The 24,944-nt window shown below is 35.1% G+C and overlaps 4 protein-coding genes and 1 long non-coding RNA gene across 5 annotated transcripts; 4 read left to right on the top strand and 1 right to left on the bottom strand.

Moving 5' to 3' along the window:
* The first annotated feature begins 4,353 nt into the window (after positions 1 to 4,353).
* LOC140008476 (glutaredoxin-C4-like) lies at positions 4,354 to 7,838 on the top strand. Its single transcript, XM_072052915.1, has 4 exons — positions 4,354 to 4,864; positions 6,466 to 6,539; positions 7,306 to 7,404; positions 7,502 to 7,838. Exons 1-4 carry the CDS (start codon positions 4,662 to 4,664, stop codon positions 7,576 to 7,578), a joined length of 453 nt encoding a protein of 150 aa, XP_071909016.1. The 5' UTR covers positions 4,354 to 4,661; the 3' UTR covers positions 7,579 to 7,838.
* A 580-nt stretch (positions 7,839 to 8,418) lies between these two features.
* LOC140008475 (uncharacterized) lies at positions 8,419 to 13,300 on the top strand. The gene is made up of 4 exons (XM_072052914.1): positions 8,419 to 8,822; positions 9,272 to 9,508; positions 10,235 to 11,482; positions 12,592 to 13,300. The coding sequence occupies exons 1-4, from the start codon at positions 8,566 to 8,568 to the stop codon at positions 13,193 to 13,195; spliced, it is 2,346 nt and encodes a 781-aa protein (XP_071909015.1). The 5' UTR covers positions 8,419 to 8,565; the 3' UTR covers positions 13,196 to 13,300.
* On the bottom strand, positions 13,294 to 14,556 carry LOC140008477 (uncharacterized). The gene is made up of 2 exons (XR_011815842.1): positions 13,992 to 14,556; positions 13,294 to 13,729 (listed from the first exon to the last, which is right to left on the bottom strand). It is a non-coding gene; the product is annotated as an uncharacterized lncRNA (long non-coding RNA).
* Positions 14,557 to 17,120: 2,564 nt separating this feature from the next.
* Positions 17,121 to 18,225, top strand: LOC113691803 (homeobox-leucine zipper protein HOX15). Its single transcript, XM_027210104.2, has 3 exons — positions 17,121 to 17,368; positions 17,648 to 17,727; positions 17,821 to 18,225. Exons 1-3 carry the CDS (start codon positions 17,138 to 17,140, stop codon positions 18,041 to 18,043), a joined length of 534 nt encoding a protein of 177 aa, XP_027065905.1. The 5' UTR covers positions 17,121 to 17,137; the 3' UTR covers positions 18,044 to 18,225.
* Positions 18,226 to 23,632: 5,407 nt separating this feature from the next.
* LOC113692242 (homeobox-leucine zipper protein HAT14-like) lies at positions 23,633 to 24,678 on the top strand. The gene is made up of 3 exons (XM_027210623.2): positions 23,633 to 23,872; positions 24,161 to 24,240; positions 24,366 to 24,678. Exons 1-3 carry the CDS (start codon positions 23,633 to 23,635, stop codon positions 24,676 to 24,678), a joined length of 633 nt encoding a protein of 210 aa, XP_027066424.1.
* Positions 24,679 to 24,944: the final 266 nt, after the last annotated feature.

The following is a 24,944-nucleotide window of genomic DNA, read 5'->3' as shown; positions in this document are numbered from 1 at the left end:
TCTAGTTTGATAGGTCATTCTTGTTACCTAAATAGTAAAAGCAAGGGAACTAGGTGTAATTTCTAAAATTTGAGGAGAGCTCTCTGCAACTATTTGATACTTCAAGGGAGGTTTGTGAAATTATCTCTTATTTTTATCTTTTTTTCTTCTTCTTCTTTTTGGTGGTGGAAGATATTAATAACTTTTTAATAGTTGGGGATAACTTCAGAAACCTCTCCTGAGATTTCTGGCTATTTTAGTGGTCTATCTTTAAATTTTAAAAATTATACTAACTTCCTTTATGATTAATTATCTCGTTACATTAAGTCCCAATTAGCAATTAAAAAGTAATATTAGAATAAAGAAAATAATATGATTCCATTATTATCCCTCATTTACTACATTATTTAGTTAGTTTAATATCGACCCACACATTAAAGAAAAATATTAGAATTTGCTATTTATATATAGGAATCAAATCACTTAAAGCATTAAAAAATAATATATCATTCTATATTTTTCACTTAATGTAATATCCAAATTATTTTTTTTATTATATACCCATTGTTAAAATGATCAATAACAAATTATTAACAAAAATTTCAGCCAAAACATCACAGAGAATGAACTTTAACTTCATAAATATCCTTGACAACATATTAAAACTAGTTGCTAAAATTTTTATGGTATTAAAGTTCGCTCTTTGTAGTGTTTGGTTACAATCTTTTTTTAATTATTTGTTGTTGATCATGCTGGATAATGGACTTATAAATGAAAAGAGTAATTTGAATTTTACATTAAATGAAATATATATAATAATATACTACTATTTTTTGATACTATATGTAATTTGATCCTTGATGATAAATAACATGTTCTAATATTTTTCTTTTAATGCATTGGTTAGTATCAGACTATTGAAATAATATAGTAGATATGAAGCAATAGTGAAATCATGTTATATTTTCTCTTTTAATATCACTTTTTAATTATTGATTGGACCTATATATTACAAAATACTAAATCTCAAGAGAGGTTAGTATAATTTTTAGAACGTAAAGAAAGATCAGTGAAATAGTTGAGACTTGAGATTGCTCATTGCTGGGATTTTTGTTGAAGCTCATTGATGGTCAGACTAAACATGCAACAGTACCAACTCTTTTTTTACAAGGAAGAAGAAAAATAAACGAGTTAACTAAGAGAATGAGAATGAGAGTTCATCCGAATATATAATTTTTGGAGTTGTAAATATTTTGTTGTGATTTCCTTACTTAGATTAATATATATATAGATATAAAGCAAGAACTGTAATTGAGTCTCTTAAAAATGATTAATCCAACCAATTTGTTGAACATTTAAGAAATTGTGCATGTCCATAGCTTCAAATATCTGTCAACTTCAACGGTAACTTAGTGTGACTCATCTCATCCGACTTCCGGCATGCATGTAAATAGAGTATTTGGGTGACTGATTAATTAATAATTGACGACAAGGTGGAAGAAATCAACTATTTTAGGAACTACCAATGTGCAGCCGCCCCGGGGCAATGATTGTGAATTTGTGATTGAGGAATGGCATCCAAAATTAGTCAACAAGGTTCTCAGTTGTCTGTTGATCAAGTTTAGACCTCAAAAACTCGGCTAAATTATTGGGCTTTTGTTTTTAATTTAAATAGATAGTTTTTTGTGGTTGTTATACCTAAAATATCCAAATTATTGTTGCGAATTTGGAAGTCGATTTGACCGGCATCTACCCGCACTTTCCTCGGGACATTTTTGTCAAACACCGATTTGGCCCCCTCAGAGTTGCCGTGCATTTACCAAAAAAAAAAATTTTTAAATACTAAAACTACTTCTAAAATATTTTGTAATTAATTTTTCATAACCTAAGGAACCTGGTATTTGGCAATTTAAAAGTACTTTTGTTAAAAATATTTGCGTCAAAAGTATTTTTTTTTTATAAGTTATCGTAACCCCAAATGGAGCATTAGACAAAATTAACAACCGTCAGAGAAGCCCCTTTTCTATCATCAATCTTGTTCCATTGTTAGTCCCCAACCTCAAGGATTATTTTCCCCATAATTTTGTTTTAATTAGTAAAAAAAATTAATATTTGATTTTAGCTATCATTTTCCTGTATTCAAGAATATCCTCAAAACTTTTGAAACTTTCTCTGTAAATCCTGCTGTACTCATTTTTTTTTGCCCCCAAATCAGGCCATGCTTTTGAGTTTTGACACCCAAGTCATAGCTCACTGTCTAAGCATACTAACATTGACGCCATGCTCAACTACACTCAAGCTTATATCTAATTCCACCTAATTTGGACTGATCAAGCTTGGATTGTAGGGTTAAACAAATTTCACTTCTCTTTGTATGTTGAGAAATGAGGGAATAGTATGTTGACAGAAAAAAAAAAAAGGGATTAGTAATATAGTATGTTGAGAAATATATGGCTAGCAAATTTCATGTCTTTGTCATTAATTATTTAATTAACTCGTGCTTGGTTAGACTCACATCAGCAAGTTTATGGAGAATGTTATAATCTTGTAGATAAACCAAATCCTCATCGATGTACTAACTAATTTTGTTTTGTGCACTTGACCCTCGAGTTGGTGGTCTACTCTTCCAGTGCCCCAAAGTACAGATTTTACTCCCTAAACTTTAGGGCACTTGACCCCAAATTTTGGAGATAATTATACTAGTTTGAATATAAACAAGTAAACTTAAGATCACATTTACTTAAACTAAGCTCACTCAAGCTCAACTTCAAAGCCAAATTGGATCTTTATTAGTCAAGCTTAGTCAAACTTGTGTGATATAAATTTATATAATTTTAAACAAGAGATATGGTAGTTTTTCACACAAATAAATACAACAAAGTCAAAATACATATGTATTTGAAATTTGATTGAACTCGGTCAAACTCAACCAATTTTCGAGTTTTATATATCCATCTCTAAATCGACTTTGAACTTGTCAAGTTATTCGAATTGTTCGAACTTGATCAACATGAATTTAGAGTTTGAACTCACAAGTTATTTGCACTCACAAGTAATTTTGAGCAAGTAAACTCACAAGTTTTTTGCATTTCTATGTAGAAGTCGATTTCACAGTGTACCCCCACTTGGATTGATTTCTTAGACATTTTTGTCATACATAGCTAGAGCTGTTAAACGAACCGAGCTGTTCGTTAGCTCGGTTCGTTTCGGCTCGTTCGTGTTCGTTAAAGGCTCGTTCGAAAGTCTTAAACGAACGAACACGAACGAATTTTTGTGTTCGTTTAATAATCGAGCGAACACGAACATGTTCGCGAATTTTAACGAGCGTTCGCGAACAAGGACATAATTGTCATTTGACAAATTTTAGGGTTACTCATAAGAAATTCTAAAATTTTCCCCTTCCCTTTCCAACCTTACTTTTGTTTTCCTTCCCCATTGGCTGCTGCCGAAAATTTATACTTGTCTTATGGCTGAATTTTTATATTTGAAGGACAAATTACTTTGTTTTTTTTGTTGTTTTTATGTTAATGTTGGTTATGCAGTTATTGAATAATGGAATTTAGTCATTTAGTATTTTAATTATTTTTTAGGATGATTAATGATTTGTGTGGCATATTTAAGGCCTAGAATAATCTGGATTCGAATTTTTCGAGCGTGTTCGCGAACAGCTCGTTTATGTTAAACGAGCCGAACACGAACACGAATACGAACACGAACTTTACTTAACGAGCCGAACACGAACACAGATTTAGAGTTCGAAAGTTAACGAACGAACACGAACGGAGTTCGAATCGCTTAACGAACAGAACTCAAACATGAAATACTCGGTTTGTTTCGGTTCGTTTACAGCTCTATACATAGCGAGATACAACTGGACTAAAGACTCTAACAGTTGTCAGTAACAATCGTCTGAACGGAACTTTTTTATGTTTTAAATATGTAATTCTACGTGAAATACTTGTAAAATTTAATAATGAAGACACAATTATTATATATGAAACCCATATGAATAGTAACAAAATATCATACTCCTATTGCGAAGATTTATGAAAAATTTACATAGAATTACAAAACGTTCAAAAAATGTTACAAAACGTTCAAAAACGTTCAAGGGATTATTTACCCCATATTTTTATTTTAATTAGTACAAACGATTTAATTGTAGCTATTATTTTTCTATTTTCCTAATTTAGAGAATTTCCTTAAAAAATTAAAGACTTTCCGATAAAATTGTGCTGCACTCATATTTTTTGTTGTTTTAATATAAGGCCATGATTTTGACCACCCCAGTTGAAAGCTCACTAAGCAAGCTAACACTTAGGCCATGCTCAATTCATCTCAAGCTTATGTTAAGTTCTGCCTAATTTCGATTGACCAAGCTTGGATATTAAGATTAATTCGACTCCATAGCCATAATGAGGTCTGGCTACATGACAGATAAATTAAGGAACTAGTGCCTAGTAAAAGATATGACATTAAATATTTCGTAAATACTTCCAATTTTATTAATTGGTAATATGTTTTTTAGTATTTGGTAGTCGAGTTTTTTGTTTATCATTTCAATACCACAGCGGCGCAGATCCTCAAAGAATCCTCCCAAGTAGTCTCAGTTGATAAAGAATCCAAGGGCGGCGATTGCATCACCCAGACCCTCAGCCGCCGTATCAAAAATTACAGTAGAAATGGTTAAGGCATCATCTGTTATTCATTTGATCTTCATATCAACTATTTTGACTGCCTTCATTTTTTTAAGCTCATCGGCTTCAACGCCGTATGAATCCGATGACGAAGCTGAACTCGAAGCCGCAGCAGCCGCCGCCACCCAGTTCGTCAAGGAGACCATTGGTTCTCATACCATCGTTATCTTCTCCAAATCTTACTGCCCGTAATTACCCGTCTCCTTCCCTCTTGATTTTTCTTTTTTGGTTTACTGAAAACTCTGTATTTAGGCATTTCAGATCAATATATTGCTTAGGCTGAATATGCTTGCTATTCTTTTAGAACTGGAATAGGATCGGAATTGGAAAATGTAACTATTCAATTTAAGTTGCATTTATACAGAATACCATACCAATCCGATTCCATTTCAGGTGCAGAACTAATTACAGCCTTACTGGAATTATAAGTTTGAAAAGCTTCGTGTGTTGAAGCTGGCTTTTTGCATCGTATTGGGCAGAAAGGGGTAGTAGCTCTGTGCCTTAGAACTTTATATGATGAAAAAAATTACAAGGAATAAAAAAAAAGGTACATTACAACTCAACCGCCCTAGATCAGTTGTATAATATACTAGAAACATGTTAGATCCACGCACTATAAGAAGGAGACAGTTTAGACACTCACTTGTCGGTTAACTCCAGTATATGGGAATTTTAGATACAGAGGAAATCAACTAGCCTATTCTGAGTTTAAGTGTTTATTTCTTTTGCAAATTGAGGTAGATGAAAATGAATGATATGCTATGAAATGGAAGCAAATAACTTCAAGAAATGGGAGAAGCTGGAAAAATGAGAGAAAGAAGAAAGAAAAGTCTTATGTTAGACATTCTATGCTTCTTGAGAACAAATTTAGAGGAAGATTTATTTGGTTGGGCCCTTACTGCTAACATTGGGATGTAACATTGGAAGTTTTTTTTGTGATTGCCACTAGTGATGCTAGCTCTAATTGCTTGTCATCTCTGCTCTGAGTCTTCCGATTGGTGTTATTCATTGCAGATTGGTTGTTTTTAGTACATGTCTCGCTATACTAATTGGACAAGTTCGGCCTTGTTGAGCGCCAAAGTTTCAACTACCAACCTAAAATCTCTTAATTTGTTTCATTTTAGTGTTGCGTTCTCAGTTTATGGCACAGACAGCCATGCTATTTGGATCAAGACGTTTTGGAAGCCTCATAAGACAAAAGGACGAAAAGAAAATGTCGTCTGTTTGTCTTCCTCTATTGGCCCTGGATGATATTGGCACTGGTTTGAGATTGTTCTGTTGGTATAAACACAAGTATTAGCACCCCTTTCTGAGTGAACTGATGTTAGTGAAGCATTTATGAAATTGAAACTTCAAGTTTGAGCTTCCAAAAATTGATTCATCAAATGTCATCATGCACTTCTAGAGCTGTTTATTTTAAAGCTAAAGGCACCAAAGTAGAATATCTTAGTTAGATGTGGCTGTTGATGTGATATTTTTGTGATGGTTTTCTTGTGGTAAAGCATACTGATTAACCATGCTAGAAATGAAATGCTGAATTTGTGGACAAGCTTGAAGCTTTCTTAACTCTTTCGGGTTGTCCACCTTCTAAAGATACATAGCCAGCTGAGTGGCTATCTGCCATAGGAAAAGGTTTATTATCATGCTTTCTTGTATTTCTGGCTACCATACTGCATTTCTAAAACTGCTATATTACACACACAGCTGTCAGAACACTTGACATGCACATTATACTGTTACATGTTTCTTTTGTTTTTTGTTGTACCTTTGTTAAGCAATTGATTTGCAGATATTGTAGAAGGGCAAAGGCTGTTTTCAAGGAGTTGGAGCAAGTACCATATGTTGTTGAGCTTGATGAGAGAGGTTTGTCAACTTCCCCTTCCTCCCCCCTCCCCCCCCCCCCCCCCCCAAAACCACCAGCCCAAACAAACAACACAACCCCAAACACTATTCTTTGCCCCTTTAGTGTCTCTTATTCATCTTGATATCTCCAGCTGCTGATGCTTTTGGAGCCTGCCAAGTGTAAAATTTTTAAAAGCCTCCTCTGGAAACTGACGTGTTCTGGGTTGTATCATGAAAAGGACAACATTTCAAGGCTTTCCTTCAGGCATCGTAAAACCTGGATGCATTAGTTGCCTAGACATTGCTAAATGATGATGCATCAAATCATGCTTTTGAAGGCTGCTAATTTTTTGTTTTCTAATCTGTGTTCCTTTTAATTCTGGCTTGATCAACAAAGGAGATTATGTGGCTTTTAAAACTGCAGCTGTTTCAAACTCAGTAGTCAGTTTCTGGTTCAGAGAGTTGGAGAGAGAGATTTGTCTCACTTTCTTCTTTGGGGTTGGAGGTGTAGGAGCTGTTTGAATGGCATCCCCTGTGCTGTTTGATAGAGGCTTTAGAAAACCTATGGTGTTCAGAATATGACCTTGACAAAGAATTACTAGCAACCATTTTTTTCTCCTTTCTTTGAGGATGTCAGAGCAGATTGTCAGCTAAGCAGTTTGGATGACTCAACTATTTCATAATGGAGAGGGATGGGAATTTTCTTTGGGTCGCATTGCTCCCCTTGGTGTATATATGATCATGCCATTATTCTTCACGTTTCTGACTGAGTTTTTCTCTCCTCTAGATGACGGTTGGAAAATTCAGAATGCTATGAGCAAAATTGTTGGAAGACGCACCGTCCCACAAGTTTTCATTAATGGAAAGCATATTGGAGGTTCTGATGGTAATTAACTACACTGCACATCCAACCGCTTTTATCAAATTCACATGGTTTTCATGCCAACTTTTATATCCTGAGCATAACACAAACATTCTTCCAGATACCGTCGAAGCATATGAAAGTGGAGAATTGGCTAAACTATTGGGAATTACTACAAGTCAGAGGGACGATCTCTGAGCAAAAGGTTTTGCAGCTTGAATAACTGTTGCGGCGAGCAGAAAACTGAATGTGTCTAGATAAGATAAATTCCCTTGCAGACTGGGCAGTTGATAAACAGCAACATTATCTATAGAGGCTGCAGTGTATCCCTGCTTCATGATTGCCAGTCTGTTTCAACCAATACTAGAAAAATAGAAATGCATGAACTTTTTCTTTTGATGATACTGATCATTATATTGGGCAAAATTTCTTTCAAATACACTACTGATGGTTGCTAATTTTGTTACTTCTACTTTCCTCGCACTACCTTGTTCATCAATGACAAAAACATGTTCACTACAAGTGGAAATTCAATTGTGTGAATGACTCAAAAATTTATGCAAGCTTGTAATATCTGGTCAGATGGGTCCTCCAAATTGGTCCAAAATCTCGATGTGTTCCTTCCAAATGAAAATGCCGATCCTCCAAAGCAGCAAAACATCTTAAACTTGGTTCCTCAAACCAAAAAAGTTGCCTCCAATCAATGTGTCTCTATATGAGAATAGTTCTAAATTCATATGAGTGTGTAGTGTACCTGTCTGATTTGACGGTGATTCTGTCCTTGACAGTAAGAGAAAAGAACCAAAAAAAGTTTCATTTAGGTTGTCCAAAAAAGAACAAAAGTATCAATTGGATCCCTCATAATGAAAAAATTATTAAGCTCGTTCTCTAAATTGAGAAAATAGGTCGTCCAACTTGGTTTTCCGAATCTATTATTATAATTATTTAATGACAATAAATCAAACAGTTTTAAGAAAAAAAGAAATATTACTTGGATCATTTTGTTATTTCATTGGCAAGCCCTTAAAATTAGGGTACCGTGTAGGTAGATGATCTAAGGGCAGAGAGAAGTTGCTAGGTAGCATTTAACTTGAACAGTTGCAAATTGCAATTCCAGAACTCATTCTTTCGCGTTTGCCCCCCCACCCAGTCCCCGTTACAAGAAGAGACTGTCCAAGACTTGAAATGAAGAAATCCGAAAGAATGAGTAGAATAAAACCCAGAAAGCGGATCCAACACCAACAATTAGCAATCCGAAACCCCAACTCGGAGACCCTTTTTGCTATAATCTTGGCAGCCCTTTATTGTTCTTCTGATAACGAGTCCTACTCCTCTCGTAATTTTCACCTCATCAACCATTGTCTAAATCGACTTCATCGCTCTCTTCCCCAATACCTATCTCCCCCAATTCTCTCCTTGCTTCCTATCCTTCTCAACTCCAAGTAACTTGTTTATTTAACTTTTTGCCTTCCCAACTTTCTGCCATATTATGTTGCACATGTTTATCTTTTTCTGTTGTTTTCTGCACATTTGTGTAGCAAGATTCTTTCTTTTTTATGTCCCTTTTTATCTTTGGATTTATTAATACGTTGTAGTGGGTATTTATGTTCCTCAATTTTTGGGCTGTAGCTTTTGCATATGTAAAGGTTGTGGCTTTTGGACATATTTTCCGGGTTCCCTTCTGTATTTGCTACTGATGGTCCATACTTCATAGTTAGCCATTGAAAGACAGGAAGGAAATAAGGATAGTGACTGGCTTGATTGCTTAAATTTCTTGCTAGAGCATGCTTTTGGATTGTCGTTGCGTTGTACATTGTGCTATAGGAGTTGTATCCTTTTCCTTTTTTTTTTTAAAAAACTAATTTATTTGAGTTTCTGGGGTATGTCTTAGGAGTGATGAAATTGCTTGTAAAAGTGCTGAGCTTGTTGGAGCTGCATCACTCATTTCGATCGAAATGAATGAAATGATTGCTTTAGAAGATGGGATAATAATGGGGTTGATCAATTTGATGCTGGGAAGTTCAAGTAGCGATGTATCCGTTGCTGCCTGTAACGCAACTCTGGATCTTTTGACCACCTCCATTGGAAGACAGAGGCTGCTACATTTCTCAGTCCTTGAGAAGCTTATGTGAGTAATTTTCGAATTTAGAAATGTGGTTTTTCTGTTTAGTTTCTTTATACTGTTTTATAGACTATAATACAAATACCTTTCCACATGAACTGTGTGGCAAATGCTGTATTTATTGCGCGTTTTTTAATGCCTTATTATGATGCGCTTTGACTATTCCCAGTCTATTAGATGGAAAAAAAATCTTTGACTGGATATAAAACTTGGAGGATTGTAAGTTTAAGTGAAATGCTGCTAAATAACATGTAAGCTAGCAACTGACAAACATAATCAAGTGATTCTGAGACAAAATAATCGTGAAGCAAGTAAATTGTGTCGAACTATAGATTGCATTTCAAAAGTTGATTTCAGTGCCTGAATTCTGTATGTTAAGAAACAAGTCTGCTTGGAAATCATCAGCTATTGCTTTAACCTATTGTCGCTTTTAATCAAGTTTAACAGTTAAAAATTTTGAAGCTTAAGAAAGTTTATCTTGATTAACTTCAGCTTCTATTTTCAACTGTGTGACAATTTCTTGGTTATTGGGATATTAGCAAAGGAAGAACCGTCTCAATTTTTTCACTGTCAAAATGTACTTGTTTTCTACCTTAGAATTCTTTGGTGTGTTTTCAAAATTTCATCTTGTTAGATAATTTTGGCTACTTATTTATCTGGATTAACTTAATCCTCCCAAGATTTTCACTATTCAACTCACAACTTTGCAGCTCTGGACTTAACATCTTGTAGTGTTTGTTTCATTCAGGAATATAAGCCATTTCCTGCTGTTGTTTCTCTCTTTAGTGACCTGAAAGGCAGTGGAAGCTGCCTGCGAATGGTGTTTGAGGAAGAAGAATACACTGTGCTGCTATTTCATGCTACTCTTGTGCTCATCAATTCCTGTACAACTAAACAACTGCAGGATATTCCAGGAAACCTTTCTAAAAGTTTCATCAACCACTTGAAAAGATTGTGGGAAGAAGTACATCGTATGATCTTATGTTGTACTTCTTTGAATTACAGTCAGGAAAGACATTTTTGTGCAAGTAATATTGGAACAAATAATCTGGCAGAAAGTATTTTCAGGCTTTCAATAGGTAACAATCAAGTTGAAGAACATTCAAATGTCAAAGAAATTATGAGAAGCATTTTCCCTTTGGGGGAGGTTGATTTTCAACAATTTATATTAGACTACTGGGAGATGTCACCTTTACTGATTAAAGGCTCATTGAAGGATTCCCTCGAGCAAGGCAATATTTTTGGCTGTCTTGTTGAATGTTTTCAATCAAAAGAAATTCCTTCTTTTCTTCTGTCTATGCTGAAGAAGCTGACTTCTTGTCCGCCAATAGAGTCAGATGAACTCAATGTCCATCATTTCTTGGAGGAGGCGAGAGATAATCTTGGTTGTCCAATAATCTACGAACAGGATATTCGTGTTGTAAGAACGCATTACTCAGAGGAGTTGCATTATTCTTTCAGGCAATCGGGCTCTAGCAGATCTGAAGCTCATTTTTTCAATGTCAATGATATGCTAGAATGTGAGGAAGCATATAATAGTGGCTACACAATTGCTCTGCGTGGTATGGAGTTCCGATTTGAAAGTATAGCTGCAATTGCAGATGGCTTAGCAGCGCTCTTTGGCCAACCATCGGCAGGTGTGAATATGTACTTAACACCTCCACACTCGCAAGGATTATCTTGCCATAGTGATGATCATTGTGTTTTTGTGTGCCAACTTGGAGGGGTAAAGGAGTGGAACATTTTTCCCCGATCAAGTTTGCAGTTACCACGCCTGTATCAAAGTAATGGTAATTGGCCTGATTCTGATCCTGAAAATCAAGCAGTAAATGGAAAGCTGCAGTTTCTGCTTAAAGAAGGTGATGTTCTGTATATTCCTAGAGGTTTCCCTCATGAAGCGCGTGCAACCATTGATGAAGATGGGTCAGCTAGATTCTCCTTGCACCTCACTCTGGCTATTGAGGTTGAGCCTCCATTTGCGTAAGTGCTTGCTTGCACTAACTTTTACATTCTTTCAAGAGTCTCAGTGTTGGGAAAATTCCAATCTATCCTCTTACATGTCTACATCCGGCTGAAACTTTATCTTAACAAACTTGCCATATTATGTTTCTTTCCAATAGCCCTAAATAAAATACTACGCAAATTTTGTCATAATTTTCCCAAATGTTTTGCGCATTTTTTATTCCCCCCGGAGGCCAGGGGCTGACCAGATAACTCTATAGTGATCCTGCACAAAAAAAGCTCCATAAGAATCCTTATGTGATAAATATGAAACAATAGTGGTTTTCCCATCTAACGCTTTAAGAAACTCTAAGAATTCAATGTTTATGATGTAAAAAGAGTCTTGAAGGATATCCATTTAAAGCATGCTTTTGGTAGTCAGTAGTTTTAATAGGCCATAAAGGTCGCAAACTAGGTACGTTCGGTTTTGTTGTTTTGTTGGATATTTTCTCAAATATATGTCTTTTCTTTTGAATTTATTCAATAGGTTATTTTCTACAAAGTCATGAACAAAGAAAGCTAAGTAAATATATTAATCATGGGTCGGTACCCTATTGGAGAATTTATGCCAGGTGTAAACAAAACTGTAATTGATTTGGACCTCTCTATCATTCATTATAAATCGTCTGAAATGATGTTGGACTAATGACAAATACCACATTGGATCAAAATTGACTCTCTTTCTAATTATTGATCCTATTGCACCAATTATTGCTGATGATATTGGAAAAGGACCAATTTTTGGGGAAACTGAAAACATCCAAAAGGTGTATTACCTGTGACTTTGTTTTGGGGTACCCATTTTAAGTTTTGGACAAACGAGTTTTGTTCATTTATCAGAAAAGGAAAAATAATATATGGCATGATACAGCAGAGAATTCTTCATTACGTGCCTCTTTGAAATAGAGATGGACTGGAATCTCAATTTTTTCTTTTACTACCACTTTTATCTTGGAGTCAGATAGAATTATGAGAAAATTTGAAAAGTCAATACAAGTAATTGTGTTGATATCTCAGCTTTTGAAGAGCCAGTTATACTCCTTTGACATCAGTCAATTTCTGACTATGTTAAATAATCTTTATCTCAGATGGGAAGGTTTCGTCCGTGTTGCACTCAATCATTGGTGTGAGAAACAGGGAGGACCTCAGCGACAATTCAGTGATTGGATGTCTTGGAGTCTATATATCACGTCAGTGAACCTGCTGCATGTTGCAATCAAGTTGATAGGTGATAATGACTCAACATTTCGGAAGGCTTGCTTGGTTGGGCAGATTTCTTTGTCAACAGCGACTGAGGGATGGCTCAGTATGAACCAGAGGATGATTTTCAATTATCTGACGAGTAGGATCAATACCGAGTCAAAGTTTTCAGATTTTCTTGAGTTTTTGGAAACAGCTGTTCAGAAACATGAAGATTTTTTCCAGCAACTAAGATGGCTGCAGCATCTTACCATGGAGAGGGACTCATCACATGGATCGTGTATTTCCTCAACTGACACCAGAACTATTTTGCACTTTTGCATGCAGCATAAGGACATTGTAGAAGATGCATTTTTGCTGGTTAAATCCAAGTTCTGTGCTGAAGTTTTATTTGAGGATGTTGAACCAAACTATAAGATGCTGCTTGAGAGATACAAGAGAGTAAGGCAGCAGTATACAAAAGGGATGCTTTCGCTCCATTTGACCAGTTGATAAAACGTGAAACCTAGCTGTGATAAACAATAATATTTTGTAAATTGTGATATTCACCAAAAGAGAGTATACGACTAAATATTAGCAACGGAGACCAGTTATGCAGACTAAGCTCTTGGAGAGTTACTTGTATTACAGTCATCTGCCATTCATAAAGTAAATACGCGAGTCTCTATTTTGTCTCACTAATTAGGCATGTTTCACTGCTGAAATAGACTAGGCAGTACAGATTAATCAGCTTGGAATATTCTACATCCAATATGGTATGGATCTTATTCCTGCATTGCTATATTCACTCATGTTGCTCACTCATAAGGAGCGTGCATAATCTCTGCTAAATCTCTATGGTTTTGGATGCTTAGGAGTCGGTGTAGGATGTGTAGTCGCCCCGTGATAATCGATATGGTAAGCAATGTCCTCAACATCCATGTTGCTTGAGTTGTCTGGTTCCATGGAATATGCCTCGGACTCTTGGTTTGAAGGTTTCGCTCCACGTCCAGCAGCCTGCTCTACGCTTCCAACATAGGAGGAGCCCTGCAAATTGGACGTCAGGAGATTTTCCTCGAGCTATCACAGAGACTTGCACAATCATGAAATTAAAAGAAAGGATAATCTTCAATTGAAGCAACGTAAGATGCATACAGGGTTACATACCCAGTTCGCTTACATGCAGCAGGAATTTAGATAAACCTAAAGCTAAGATATGTTATATGTTATTTATTCTGGTTCTTCTAAATTTCTTCAAATTTGTTATATTATCAAAGTTAGGAGGACAAATAGTAAGTATGCTGCTAACCTTGAGATTCTGAATTCCTTGTTGGCTCTTGTATGAGACGCTCCATTTTCTGGAAGAAGAAGAAGAAGAAGAAGAAGGGTTGGCATCCTCGCAAACTGCAGTGATTGCCACTATTAGGAGGTAGGAAAAGATAATGGCCACCAAGTATCTCATGACTAATGCATAAGCAAAAGACTGGAAGAAACTATCCGTTGTCTTTTGGGAGAGCAAAACAGATGAGACTAGCAAATAAATAGAGAAGCTGAGAAAAAGGCTAGGAGGGGAAGGAGTTGGGGGAGAGAATCAATTATTGACTGGGGGCAGAGGAAACATCATGTATAATACGCCCATGCTTGTGGTTCTTTGTGTGTATTTGGACGACATGACAGTAGACCAATCCCGGACAGCTTCATAAATTCTGTGCTTCAGATGCTGCTTACCAAGTCAATCGTTGGGTTGCATGCGCCAAAAAAACGTAACGTGCATGCTTCGTGGCTAAACTCTTCTTATCCACAGAATTCAGACCTTTTGGTCCTAATTCATGTGAACCTGCCAATAAATCAAGCTCTTTTATTTGATTTCTTGAACAAGAGTAATGTTTTTTCAGCATCTGATTTTAGGCAAACCGAATCTTCTTTGTTTTGTGTGGTTTTTGTGTTGGGGGGCAGCATTTTTATACTACCCTCATTTCTGGTAAATATTACCATACTTCAATATCACTTCACACAAATCTTGAAGAATAACTTCACATCCCTTCGTAGATTATCTGTTTCCATAAAAATGGTGCTGAATTTGCCATCTCCATCATTAAGAACACGTAAAGGGTGGTCATCATATTTACTTAGATAGACAGCCATGAGAATAGGCAGAGAAGAACCCCGAAGGATACTGAAGGACAAGCTTTCCACTACATCGCGTAGCTAAAATACAATTTCAAGAAACTTGGAGGCCTTCAAAGTTATCAACTAGAACCAACTCAAGTGAGGTCAATTTTTTCAACCGCAGATTACACTGCTTTCTGGTTTTCGTTTAATATAATTTGCTACAACAAAAAAAAAAAATATTAATTGATCAGACAATCTAAAATTCTTTCATCTTTTTTTTTCCCTCTTGCTATCATTAGCTCTCGACTAGTTTCAATCCGTCAGACCAAAAAAGAATTGAAAAGTAAAAACGTAAAACATTTCGATGGGAGTCCTTTTTTCTAGTTTTGGAATCTGTCCTCCATATGTCTCTCTCGTTGTCCTCTGAGAAGGAAACAGTTTCGGCCTTTTGATGAAAACCCATCTAAACCTATAAAACTAGTTTTTTTCCCTCTAGCAGTTGGTAATACCAGAAAACTTGGTATTTCAATGAAATTACACGTTTCAAGCTTTTTTTTTTTTTTTTTTTTAATTTTCTTTCTTTTATGGTCTGCTAGGTGTCTATGCATCCAACATGATCATCAAAAAAAAAATTTTTTTTTTTGTTTTATTGATAGCATTTATTCAGCTTTGCAACTCTTTAAGTAAGAACCAGGACAAATGCACTTTTAATTAGTTCTTAAAGTTTGGGGTAAAATCAAATCGGTTCTCATTGATTCAAGAAAAACAAAAGTAGTCCCAAAAAAAATGTTTAATTTTGACTAAATTAGTCACTAAAAGTGAATTTTCCATTAGAACACCTGATTAATTTTGGGTAAGATTTGTGTGCAGCACCCAACTAGACATTAAAGTTTAACAAACGAGAAGAGGTCCCGTGTGAATGCCTTCTATTCAGAAAATCGAATCAACATTAAACCAAAACCTTACAAAGTATAAATCTCGAGTCTTTGTGTAAATTTTTGGTGATAATTCAGAAGACAAGCCCAGCATGTTGGTTTGCCTGTAAAATCTAATGGCCTAAATCGACTAATAACTTTGAAGTTTGAACAGTTACGTGCTGAATTAATGGTTTCTATTTGATGCTTGAAGATCAGTGAAAGCCAAACGACCTTAATGATGCGAGAACAACTTAATATATCTGTAGGATGTGTGTTCTCTTTGTTTTAATGCAGTAGTGTGTGTGTGTCTCTTTCTTTTCAAGTTGTTTTAAATTACCAACGAGTGATTTCTATGGAGTTCATTCACGTAAATGATCAGTTGTCTTCAATCACATTTGTACCGTCTTTTCTATCAAAAGAATATATAGATTACACTTGCACTGTCTGCCCTGCTAAGGATCTTTGTGTCAAAACCAGAAAACCTTTCTTTTATTTTGTTTAACTTTTTGCTTGACTAATGATTACGTCGACCTTGATAGCGTATGCAAAACCCTCATTCAGCAAAAGAAAAAAAAAAGAATAATTGGAAGATACTCGTTGATTAACCTCATATAAACTATTTATCTTTTTGTATTTTATCAGACAAGCAACAACTAGTCTAACATACTCTTACTTCTATTTCTACTCTAGCCTCCACTGGAAGAAAAGAGACCCAACAGAGTTTAGAAAAACCGACGGAAACTATACCACCAATAAATCAGATGGGTGCACTACGTACGCCGCATATGAATTTGTTTGACAAAATATATATATATATATATATATATATATATATATATATATATATATGCATATGGATTTAGAAGAAACCACATACAAATTATTTATCTAATCTTTAAATAGTTTGGACTACAAAAAATATCCAAAACCAATTCTTACAACCGTGTATTTTTCTTGGGGGTACGCATTAGTCCTGGTAATTCACATTCTCACAGAGAAAATGAATTTCGGAAATCGAAACCTCTCTTCCGTTCAACCTTATCTTTTTTTTTTTTTTTTTTTTGAGGCTTATCTTTAGATTTCAACAGTTCGGGGGTTGCCAGCATCCAAACCAAATAATAATGGGGAATTATTGTTCCTTGTCAAAACTGCACTAACAAGTCAAATATATAATAGTAAATATGGCAGGTGGAATTTATTGAATTTCCTTCTGAGGAGATTATTGCATATCATTGCTTTTGTCCTTTTTTCATATTTTAAATCTTTATCATATCTCTATTATTAATTGTATGCAACTTTCATGTCATTACAACCAATAAATATATCAGCCCGGGAAGTTTTTCCACTCAGCCTATATATATCCTCTTCCTGCTATCAGTAGTTTCCATCCCAATTTCCTATATCTCTTTCCCTTTCGAGTGAAACCATGGAAGCTCGTGAAAACTCAAACACTCAGCTTTCTCTAGCGCTTGGTCCCCGTAAGAACACCAAGAGGGGTCCCCGTAAGAACACCAAGAGGGTTCTCTCTTTGGAGCTCTCCCTTGGAGCTCAGCAGGTCCAGGGCAGTAGTGATGAAAATGCCAAAAAGTCAAGGCTCTCTAAAGAGCAAGCTGCTGTCCTTGAGGCTAATTTCAATGACCATCCGAATCCGGATACAGTAATGATTTTTTTCATCTTCATTTCTCGATTTTTATATTATTGTATCCACTGGATTAAACTTTGTGTTAGGTAGTTATAGTCATAACATTAAATTGCTTTTATCTTTATGTCATTCCATCAAAACATATTTTCTTAGTTGTGGTACGAAATTCGTTAAGCTAAAACAATTTGATTGGATATGGGATCACATCATTAGAAGATGAAAACTGATTTCATATTAATAAATGTTGATGTTTTTTCATGTTATAAGGACAGGAAACTGATTGAAATTTTGCAGGCTCTAAAGAACGAGCTAGCTGACAGGTTAGGCTTGTTCCCTCGACAAGTTGATATTTGGTTTCAGAATCGCAGGGCCAGGTACGTAATTATTCATAACTTTTTTTTCCTTTTGGTTGCATTTATACTCCTACTCGAATCATAACAAAACTCAAATTAAATCCTGTGATGAAGGACCAAGTCCAAGAAGAATGTGTCTGAATGTGAAAGGCTGAAACAGGTGTGCAAAAATCTCATTGAGGAAAATCTCAAGCTGAGCGAAGAAATTGAAAAGCAGAAAGCACTGGCAACTGGTGATCAGAAAGGAGCATTTTATGCTTATGGTCTCTCAGGTTATGTGCTCGTGTGCCCGGTATGCCACCAACAATACCTTATCGGGAGTTGTGGTGCAATGTGAAACAGGTCCAGAGGCCTAGAATCAAGCAAGATTACTACTAGTGCTTTAAGAATTTGCGTTTAAATAAAATTATGTTAAGCTAGCGCTCCTCCTTATGTATAAGAGAATTGCTAATGTGCAATGGACAATAGAAGAAAAACTTCTTTTTTATGTCTCAAGATAATATGACACATGTTGTCTTATTCATGTCCTATAATTTTAAAGATATCCAGCATAAGACGTATAGCAAATTAGCAATAACTATGATCAATCCGCAACCCGACTTATCTCTCAGACTTTCAATTTGATCCTTCCGTTCGACTCCTAACACCATTTTGCCCGTTAATTGCTTCAGCAGCTGCATGATTTTCTTACATTTTTATCCTCCTTACGATCAAGAATTCTTCGAGGTACAAATTCCAAAAGTTAGTGTTGCATTCTAGCTTTATGGAAACACAAAGCCTAAGAACAGAAATGACAGTATAATCTCAAGTCCAAGATGGATTTTTAATATTCTGAAAACGAATGTTGATATAATTTTTCAGAAACTGGACTAGTCGTCATATGGTAAAGGACACAAAAATTGTGAAATGGAGGACAAGTACCAAACAGGAAGTGGAGAGAGTGATTGGAATTGAGGCTTAAACGTAGTATATTGTCTGTATTTCTTTTTTTTTAAAAAAAATAATCTGTATTTTTACTGTGTTACTTTTTCAACTATTTTGTAGCGTTCATAATTACTATGACTGTTGAAGTTTACGTTTATGAGAATGCATCCATCGTACAAGCTCTTACAAGATTATCTTATTAAACCCATGAATTTTCGCTTTGACTATTCTTTTCTTTTTCTAGTTTATATTATGATAGCATTCATCAGTAACTTTTTAACAGATTTTCCTACATAAAAGTGATGAAAAAAAATAATAAAAGCACTCTCCTGTCCTTGAAATAAACCCTAAAACATTTCCTTAATACCTTCGAACATAATCGCCATTGCCGGCCGGCTTTTACTCTATAACTACTTTGAGGGACACAGGCGTGAAAAGTTTTTCCTATGCATGCTTAATTGTTCAGCAAATTGCCCTCCACGCTCTCTTTCTGGATTACCAGTACTCGTAAATGACGCTTGGGTCTATACGTACCATGCATGCACAATTTGTGCCCTACAAACTACGGCAGTGATCATGCACATTTTTTTAGATTAAGTCTTTGGAAAAAGGCCTTACAATAATATGTATCTTTTCCAATATTTATACCATCAAGGTAATCGCTTTCATCCAATAACTTTAGTTTTCGGCAATTTAAGTTCTAGCAGCCTTTTACATTTCGTAATAATAGCGGAATTATTGTATTTATGTTTTTCACAACTAGTTGATATATGTGACCCAGCAAGAATTTTTTTCTTAAAAGAAATTTTGAGTATCAAGGAACTAAAAATTGAGTAATGAGATCCTCAGAGTACTTAATAATGTGATAAGCTACATTGTTCTTTATTCTCCTTGCATTTGAACACTTTTTCATTTTTATTTTAATTTCACAAAACAGTAAGGTTTGGTACACCCTTCTAAGCATACCCTATAACAAAATAATCCATAACTCTCTCTCTCTTTTTTTTTTTTTTTACCCTCCCTCCTCTTTCCACACCCTTTCTATTCCCAATTATCGGATCCATGATTTGAAACTTAAATTTGATAGTAAAAAAAAATTATAAAAACTCTCTCCTAATTACTAGACAATCGCCCCAACGAGTTTAGCCACATGGTAGCAGCGTTCCTTTGGGACATTCAGGTTCCGGGTTCGAAACTGCGCTATGAGGACGCTTGCGCACTTATCGTGCCTTGGTCGGGTTGGGAAAATTAGTCGGGCCCCATAAGAATTGATCCGGACACTCCTGTGTCGACAAAAAAAAAAAAAATTACTAGACAATCTCTGTGGTTAAAATAATCGATGGCTCTCATATAGAGTCACATAATATTTTTAGTTCACCGCTGGTCACTGCACCTCACAAAGGCTTTCCAATTTCAATTTAAAAAATAATTAACACATAAATGCCATTTTTGCTATACATACTTTTTTTTTTTGGAGTTATGATAACTCCTTGTGCATCATGGCAGCAATATAAATGAAATTGAAAAACATAAAAAAAAAAAAAAACTTTTCCTTGTAATTGTCACTCACCAAAGTATAGGCCAATTATTTCGTTTGGCCACAGCCGGCGTGCTATTACTTCTTGTGACTTGGAAGGACGCTCAAGTTGAAAAATTTTTCTAAGCTAATTATTGGCCTTCAAATTGCAATTCTAATGCCACATGCAAAGCCCCACCCTACTGAACCCTCCTTTTATTACACTATTCTTTCATTTGTCATCATAAAAACCTTACCCAACCCTCGTTTCTTTTTATTCCTTCTTTGCATTTCCCCATATTTTGTAAACGACAATTTTGTTCTTTAAGAGTTACGAACCATGCATGCATGCATGATTGTGCCCTACAATCTACAGCTTCATTCCTATATAAGCACTGCAGAGGGCAAAAGCTAAAAGAAATTAATAGAGAGGATAATAAACAAGTTGTAGTTAGTTCTATTATATAGGTGAAATTAGATTTCGACTGATATTTTTCATGTTATAATTAATTTGGTATGTTATGCTTTATACTTCCAGATTACATTTGCTTTTATCTAATGTCAAAATATCATTTTTACTTAATTGTTTCCGAAAAGGTGAGGGTTGTAAAGTTAGGAAGAGGAAGAAAGACAATGATCGAGAACATATCCTCGTTTGTATTACTGCGGAATAGACGCTTAATTCACAGTTAAATTAACAAAATTCATCCCACAATTAAACATCATCTAGCCGTTAATGATTGTCATGGATTAAAAGAAAATGACACAAGCTAGATAAGAAGAGGGCAAATTAAGGCTTGTTTAAACTTGTGTGGTACGTAGCTTCACATTAAAACGAAACACGAGGCAGACTCTCTTTTGTCAATCAATAGTGCGGCATGGCAAGACGTTAACTATAAGGCTTTAGCCAGTTTTATAGCATTGGGCAAAAGATACAACTTGCATGAACGGCCAATTAATTTAGGATACTTAACCGCCAGTGGTAAAGCTAATGAACTGATTATCAACTTAATTGGTTTTAATGGTTTGTTAGAAAATATACAATAAACTAGTAATCTAGACACGAACAAATTTTTTCAACTTTAAGAGTATCTTAGTCTTCAGAGCTTTTTGTTATATGCTTTTCACTTTAGTTTGTTTACCACAGTCATATATATATTTCCTTCTCTAATTGTTATATAGTCGCCAAACACTATTCGTGCTCTTATCACATTATTCTCTCGCAATGGGTATGAAAGAATACATAAATATATTTCTCATCCATCTTATATATAGATAAGGCTTGTGTCTAATTTTAGAAAAGTCTTGTATTTTAATTGAAAGATTCGATGAAAATTTTGATATTGTGTAGATTATTTGGAAGCATTTAAATTTATAAATCACCAATTAGTTTTTCTTCTTTCTTTTTCTCGTTTAAAATGACTTGATCACATTATTCTTTCGCAATCCATATCAAAATACATAAGATATCTTTTTCAACCATAAGAGGAATTTGCATACAAAAAGCACTCAATTTCTCGCGTAGGTGTTGTTTCATTACAGAAGAAAAAGACTACGCAAAATAGTTTTTAAAAAATCAATTATCTAACACAAATCATTTAAGTAGTTCATAGTTTTGGGGAGCATTGAATTACGTGATAAGGCGGACAGAATTATAAATAGGAGGTTCTAAATTCAATACGTCTCACTTTAAAATAATAGTTCGTAGGTTTTGGACCACGTAATAATTTTATAACCAATTGGTAGGCAAAAATATAATAGCTATTGTTTCTAACAAATTGTTGCAATCCAACTTTTCATAGCAATATTTGAGAATTATACGCTCTCTCAATTCAGCCTTTCCTAGTTAAAATCAAGAACTCATGTGGTGCAGGTGTACGTTTGAAAACGTCTACCTTTCCATGCTCTCGTCTCATTTCTATTGCTCAGTCCTGTGCGTAGAGCAATAATATAAATGGATTCTTTTCATGGGTGTCAATTGGGCACCCGTTAATATATCTAAAATGTATTTAATTTATTATGAATATATGCATACTAATAATTATTATCCTTCCTTACATTTATATACTTTCTCTATTTAATCTTATCTGCCCTTTCTTATATTTATTTACTTTTCTTAATTAATTTTACATTTATAAAACATGACGTCTAAAATATATCTTAACAAATGACCTATAAGCGCCCGTTAGATAGACCCAATATAAATAAATAATGATTCAACAATTTGTGAGGTTCCCAACATTGATCCGAATTAAACCTTATTAAACCGAATTCCCTTATATGCCCATATTCCAAAATTGCAATTGACTGTTGGCTAAACTTAAACTTAGAAGTTACACCCGTAAAATCAAGAATGCCACACAGGATATTATTATACTTCGAGGCAAGGATACAATATAAGACTCAAAACTCATAACGCGTACAATTACAATCTCATATTATTGCAGTTTTGCTTTGTCACCCTCTTCCATAACTTAATAATAAATGCATTTTTAAATTATTCAACTTTCACGAACCAATTAATGTGTGGCTCCATATAGAACTCCAACAATCTTCATCATTATCGCATCTCAATTTTCTTAGCAATTTACATACGGGAAACCCTCATTGAGAAGGGCTTGCAAAACTAAACAACAAGAAGAATCGCAGAACCTCAGTCACTGATTGAAATTTGAAAAACATGTTATTGGACCAATCCACAAGTTGGGCTGCAACAATTTTTAGAATCAACTTATAGGATCATTTTTGCAAAACCATCGTCTAATTTTCCAATGATATTAATTCATGTTTAAATGAAGAAAATTTATTTTAATAATTGTTAGCTCTCTTTAATGAAACATTTTATTTTTTTAATACCAATAATCCAGGGGGTTGGTGAATGTTTCATAACCGTCCGGCTATTACAGATCTTGCTTGTTTCATCTCTATCAGTGAATACCTGTGAAGTTACATGCTGCATTTAATCAGATTATCAATCAACTCTGCAGGATGAGTAGCAGCAAACCAGAATTACTGAGGGAACATTTGTCCTTCAAACAAATTAATATACACAAAATTAAGGTTCAAATCTTCTATAGCATTAAGCATACAAGTCAAACATCTAGAATAAGCATGGCTTATAGACTAATTGAGCCTCTATCTAAGGATCCACAAATACTCTAACGCCTGCAATTAATTACTATTTCATATTATTACAGTTTTGCTTTGTCATCTTTTATAACTTCATAATAAATACATTATTTATTTGATCCCACTTTCATGTAACAACAAATTACTCCATCACTCCAAAAAAAAAAAAAAAAAATTCCTAGCTACAACCTATATATACCCCTTTCATAACTCACAGTTTTTTGTATGAGTGTTTCGATAAATGGACTCTACATATATACGTCTATATATACGTATGTATATATTCCCCCCTTTCCCAACATCATTCTATCATTTCAACTTTTCTCTCCATCTCTCCCTCTCTCTGTATCCTCAATCATGGTGGATGATGACTTTTGCAACACCAAACTTGCCCTCGGAATTGGTACTTCTTCCGGCAATTCAGTGCCTAAGCCAGACAAGCGTGCCTTGTCATTGGACCTGTCCTTGGTTGACGAAGGACAATCTAGCAGAAATAGCGAGGATAATGGCGGTGAAAGCAGAAAGAAGTTGAGGCTCTCTAAGGAGCAAACAGCTGTTCTAGAAGATAGTTTCAAAAAGCACACCACTCTCAACACTGTAAGTGTTTCTTTCATTTTTTTCCCGTCACAGTCTTGACGTGTTAATTAGCGCGCCTTTTCCTTCTGATCTTATTGATACTCTGGACGTGTATATTATCTATGAGCAGCATGTTACTAAATTTCTTAAGGTGAAAAGAATTGCGATTAAATGTAGAGAGAAATATATGATCAGGAGAGGCCAGATCACATCATTAATTAGAAGATGTACTTGAATTTATTTCGTTTGGATTTACAAAGTTTTTACTAGTTCTGAGGACAAGAAATATTCGATTAACACTTGTTGCAGGCTCAGAAAATTGAGCTGGCTGCCAGGTTAGGTTTGAAACCTCGGCAAGTTGAGGTGTGGTTCCAAAACAGGAGGGCCAGGTGATTATTTGATCAACACCTAAATCCGAGTTTTTTTTTTTAATTTCTCTTTTCTGGGTTGTTTATTACACTTCGTTTTCAATTTTTATCTGATTGAAAATACAATTCTTGGAATGATCTCGAAGAACAAAACTGAAGCAAACAGAAACTGATTGCGAGCTATGGAAGAACCATTGCGACAATCTGAGAGAGGAAAATGGCAAGTTGAAGAAAGAGATTGACGATTTGAAAGCCTTAAGGGCAGCATTTTATGCACAAATAACAAACTGCGTGGGGATTTCAGTGTGTCCGTCGTGCAAAAAAGTGCAAGGAGTTGCCACTAAGGGGAGTAGCAGTGGCGATGGGAAGCATGAAAGAAATGCAACAGCCGCTGCAGCCTCCGGGGACGTGGTCCAGAGCCCTAAGTACAAGCATAGCGGCTTGAAAATTCGGGGTTAATTATAATCATAGAGAGGTTGAATCTTTGTTATAGAGAGCTAGTGTCTCAAGTATGGAAGCAATTTCAGTTACAAATTAATAAAGTTGCTAAGCATTGTAGCTTAATTAATTATGAATAAAGTTTGCAATGGCACTTGCAGCCATCAATATTAATGGACACCTGAATTTCATTAAATTCTTGGACTTTATAAACTTTCATATCTATACGAACTGATGATTTTGATTATGGCAGACACAGCCTAATATAAAAAGTGTGTGTGTGTGTG

The sequence above is a fragment of the Coffea arabica genome, chromosome 6c (assembly GCF_036785885.1).
Source record: "Coffea arabica cultivar ET-39 chromosome 6c, Coffea Arabica ET-39 HiFi, whole genome shotgun sequence".
In the NCBI taxonomy this organism is placed as follows: domain Eukaryota; kingdom Viridiplantae; phylum Streptophyta; class Magnoliopsida; order Gentianales; family Rubiaceae; genus Coffea; species Coffea arabica.
The sequence above is the reverse complement of the archived record's forward strand: the minus strand, read 5'-3'. Positions and strand labels throughout refer to the sequence as shown.

Excerpts from the sequence above, each read along its gene's own strand:
- LOC140008475 (XM_072052914.1), top strand. The coding sequence starts at position 8,566 with ATGAAGAAATCCGAAAGAATGAGTAGAATAAAACCCAGAAAGCGGATC. Across the intron at positions 9,509-10,234 it reads TCAGTCCTTGAGAAGCTTAT|TGTTTGTTTCATTCAGGAAT; the intron begins GTGAGTAATTTT and ends AACATCTTGTAG. Across the intron at positions 11,483-12,591 it reads GAGGTTGAGCCTCCATTTGC|ATGGGAAGGTTTCGTCCGTG; the intron begins GTAAGTGCTTGC and ends TCTTTATCTCAG.
- LOC140008476 (XM_072052915.1), top strand. The coding sequence starts at position 4,662 with ATGGTTAAGGCATCATCTGTTATTCATTTGATCTTCATATCAACTATT. Across the intron at positions 6,540-7,305 it reads TGTTGAGCTTGATGAGAGAG|ATGACGGTTGGAAAATTCAG; the intron begins GTTTGTCAACTT and ends TCTCTCCTCTAG. Across the intron at positions 7,405-7,501 it reads GCATATTGGAGGTTCTGATG|ATACCGTCGAAGCATATGAA; the intron begins GTAATTAACTAC and ends ACATTCTTCCAG.
- LOC113692242 (XM_027210623.2), top strand. The coding sequence starts at position 23,633 with ATGGTGGATGATGACTTTTGCAACACCAAACTTGCCCTCGGAATTGGT. Across the intron at positions 23,873-24,160 it reads AGCACACCACTCTCAACACT|GCTCAGAAAATTGAGCTGGC; the intron begins GTAAGTGTTTCT and ends CACTTGTTGCAG. Across the intron at positions 24,241-24,365 it reads TTCCAAAACAGGAGGGCCAG|AACAAAACTGAAGCAAACAG; the intron begins GTGATTATTTGA and ends ATGATCTCGAAG.
- LOC113691803 (XM_027210104.2), top strand. The coding sequence starts at position 17,138 with ATGGAAGCTCGTGAAAACTCAAACACTCAGCTTTCTCTAGCGCTTGGT. Across the intron at positions 17,369-17,647 it reads ACCATCCGAATCCGGATACA|GCTCTAAAGAACGAGCTAGC; the intron begins GTAATGATTTTT and ends GAAATTTTGCAG. Across the intron at positions 17,728-17,820 it reads TTTCAGAATCGCAGGGCCAG|GACCAAGTCCAAGAAGAATG; the intron begins GTACGTAATTAT and ends CCTGTGATGAAG.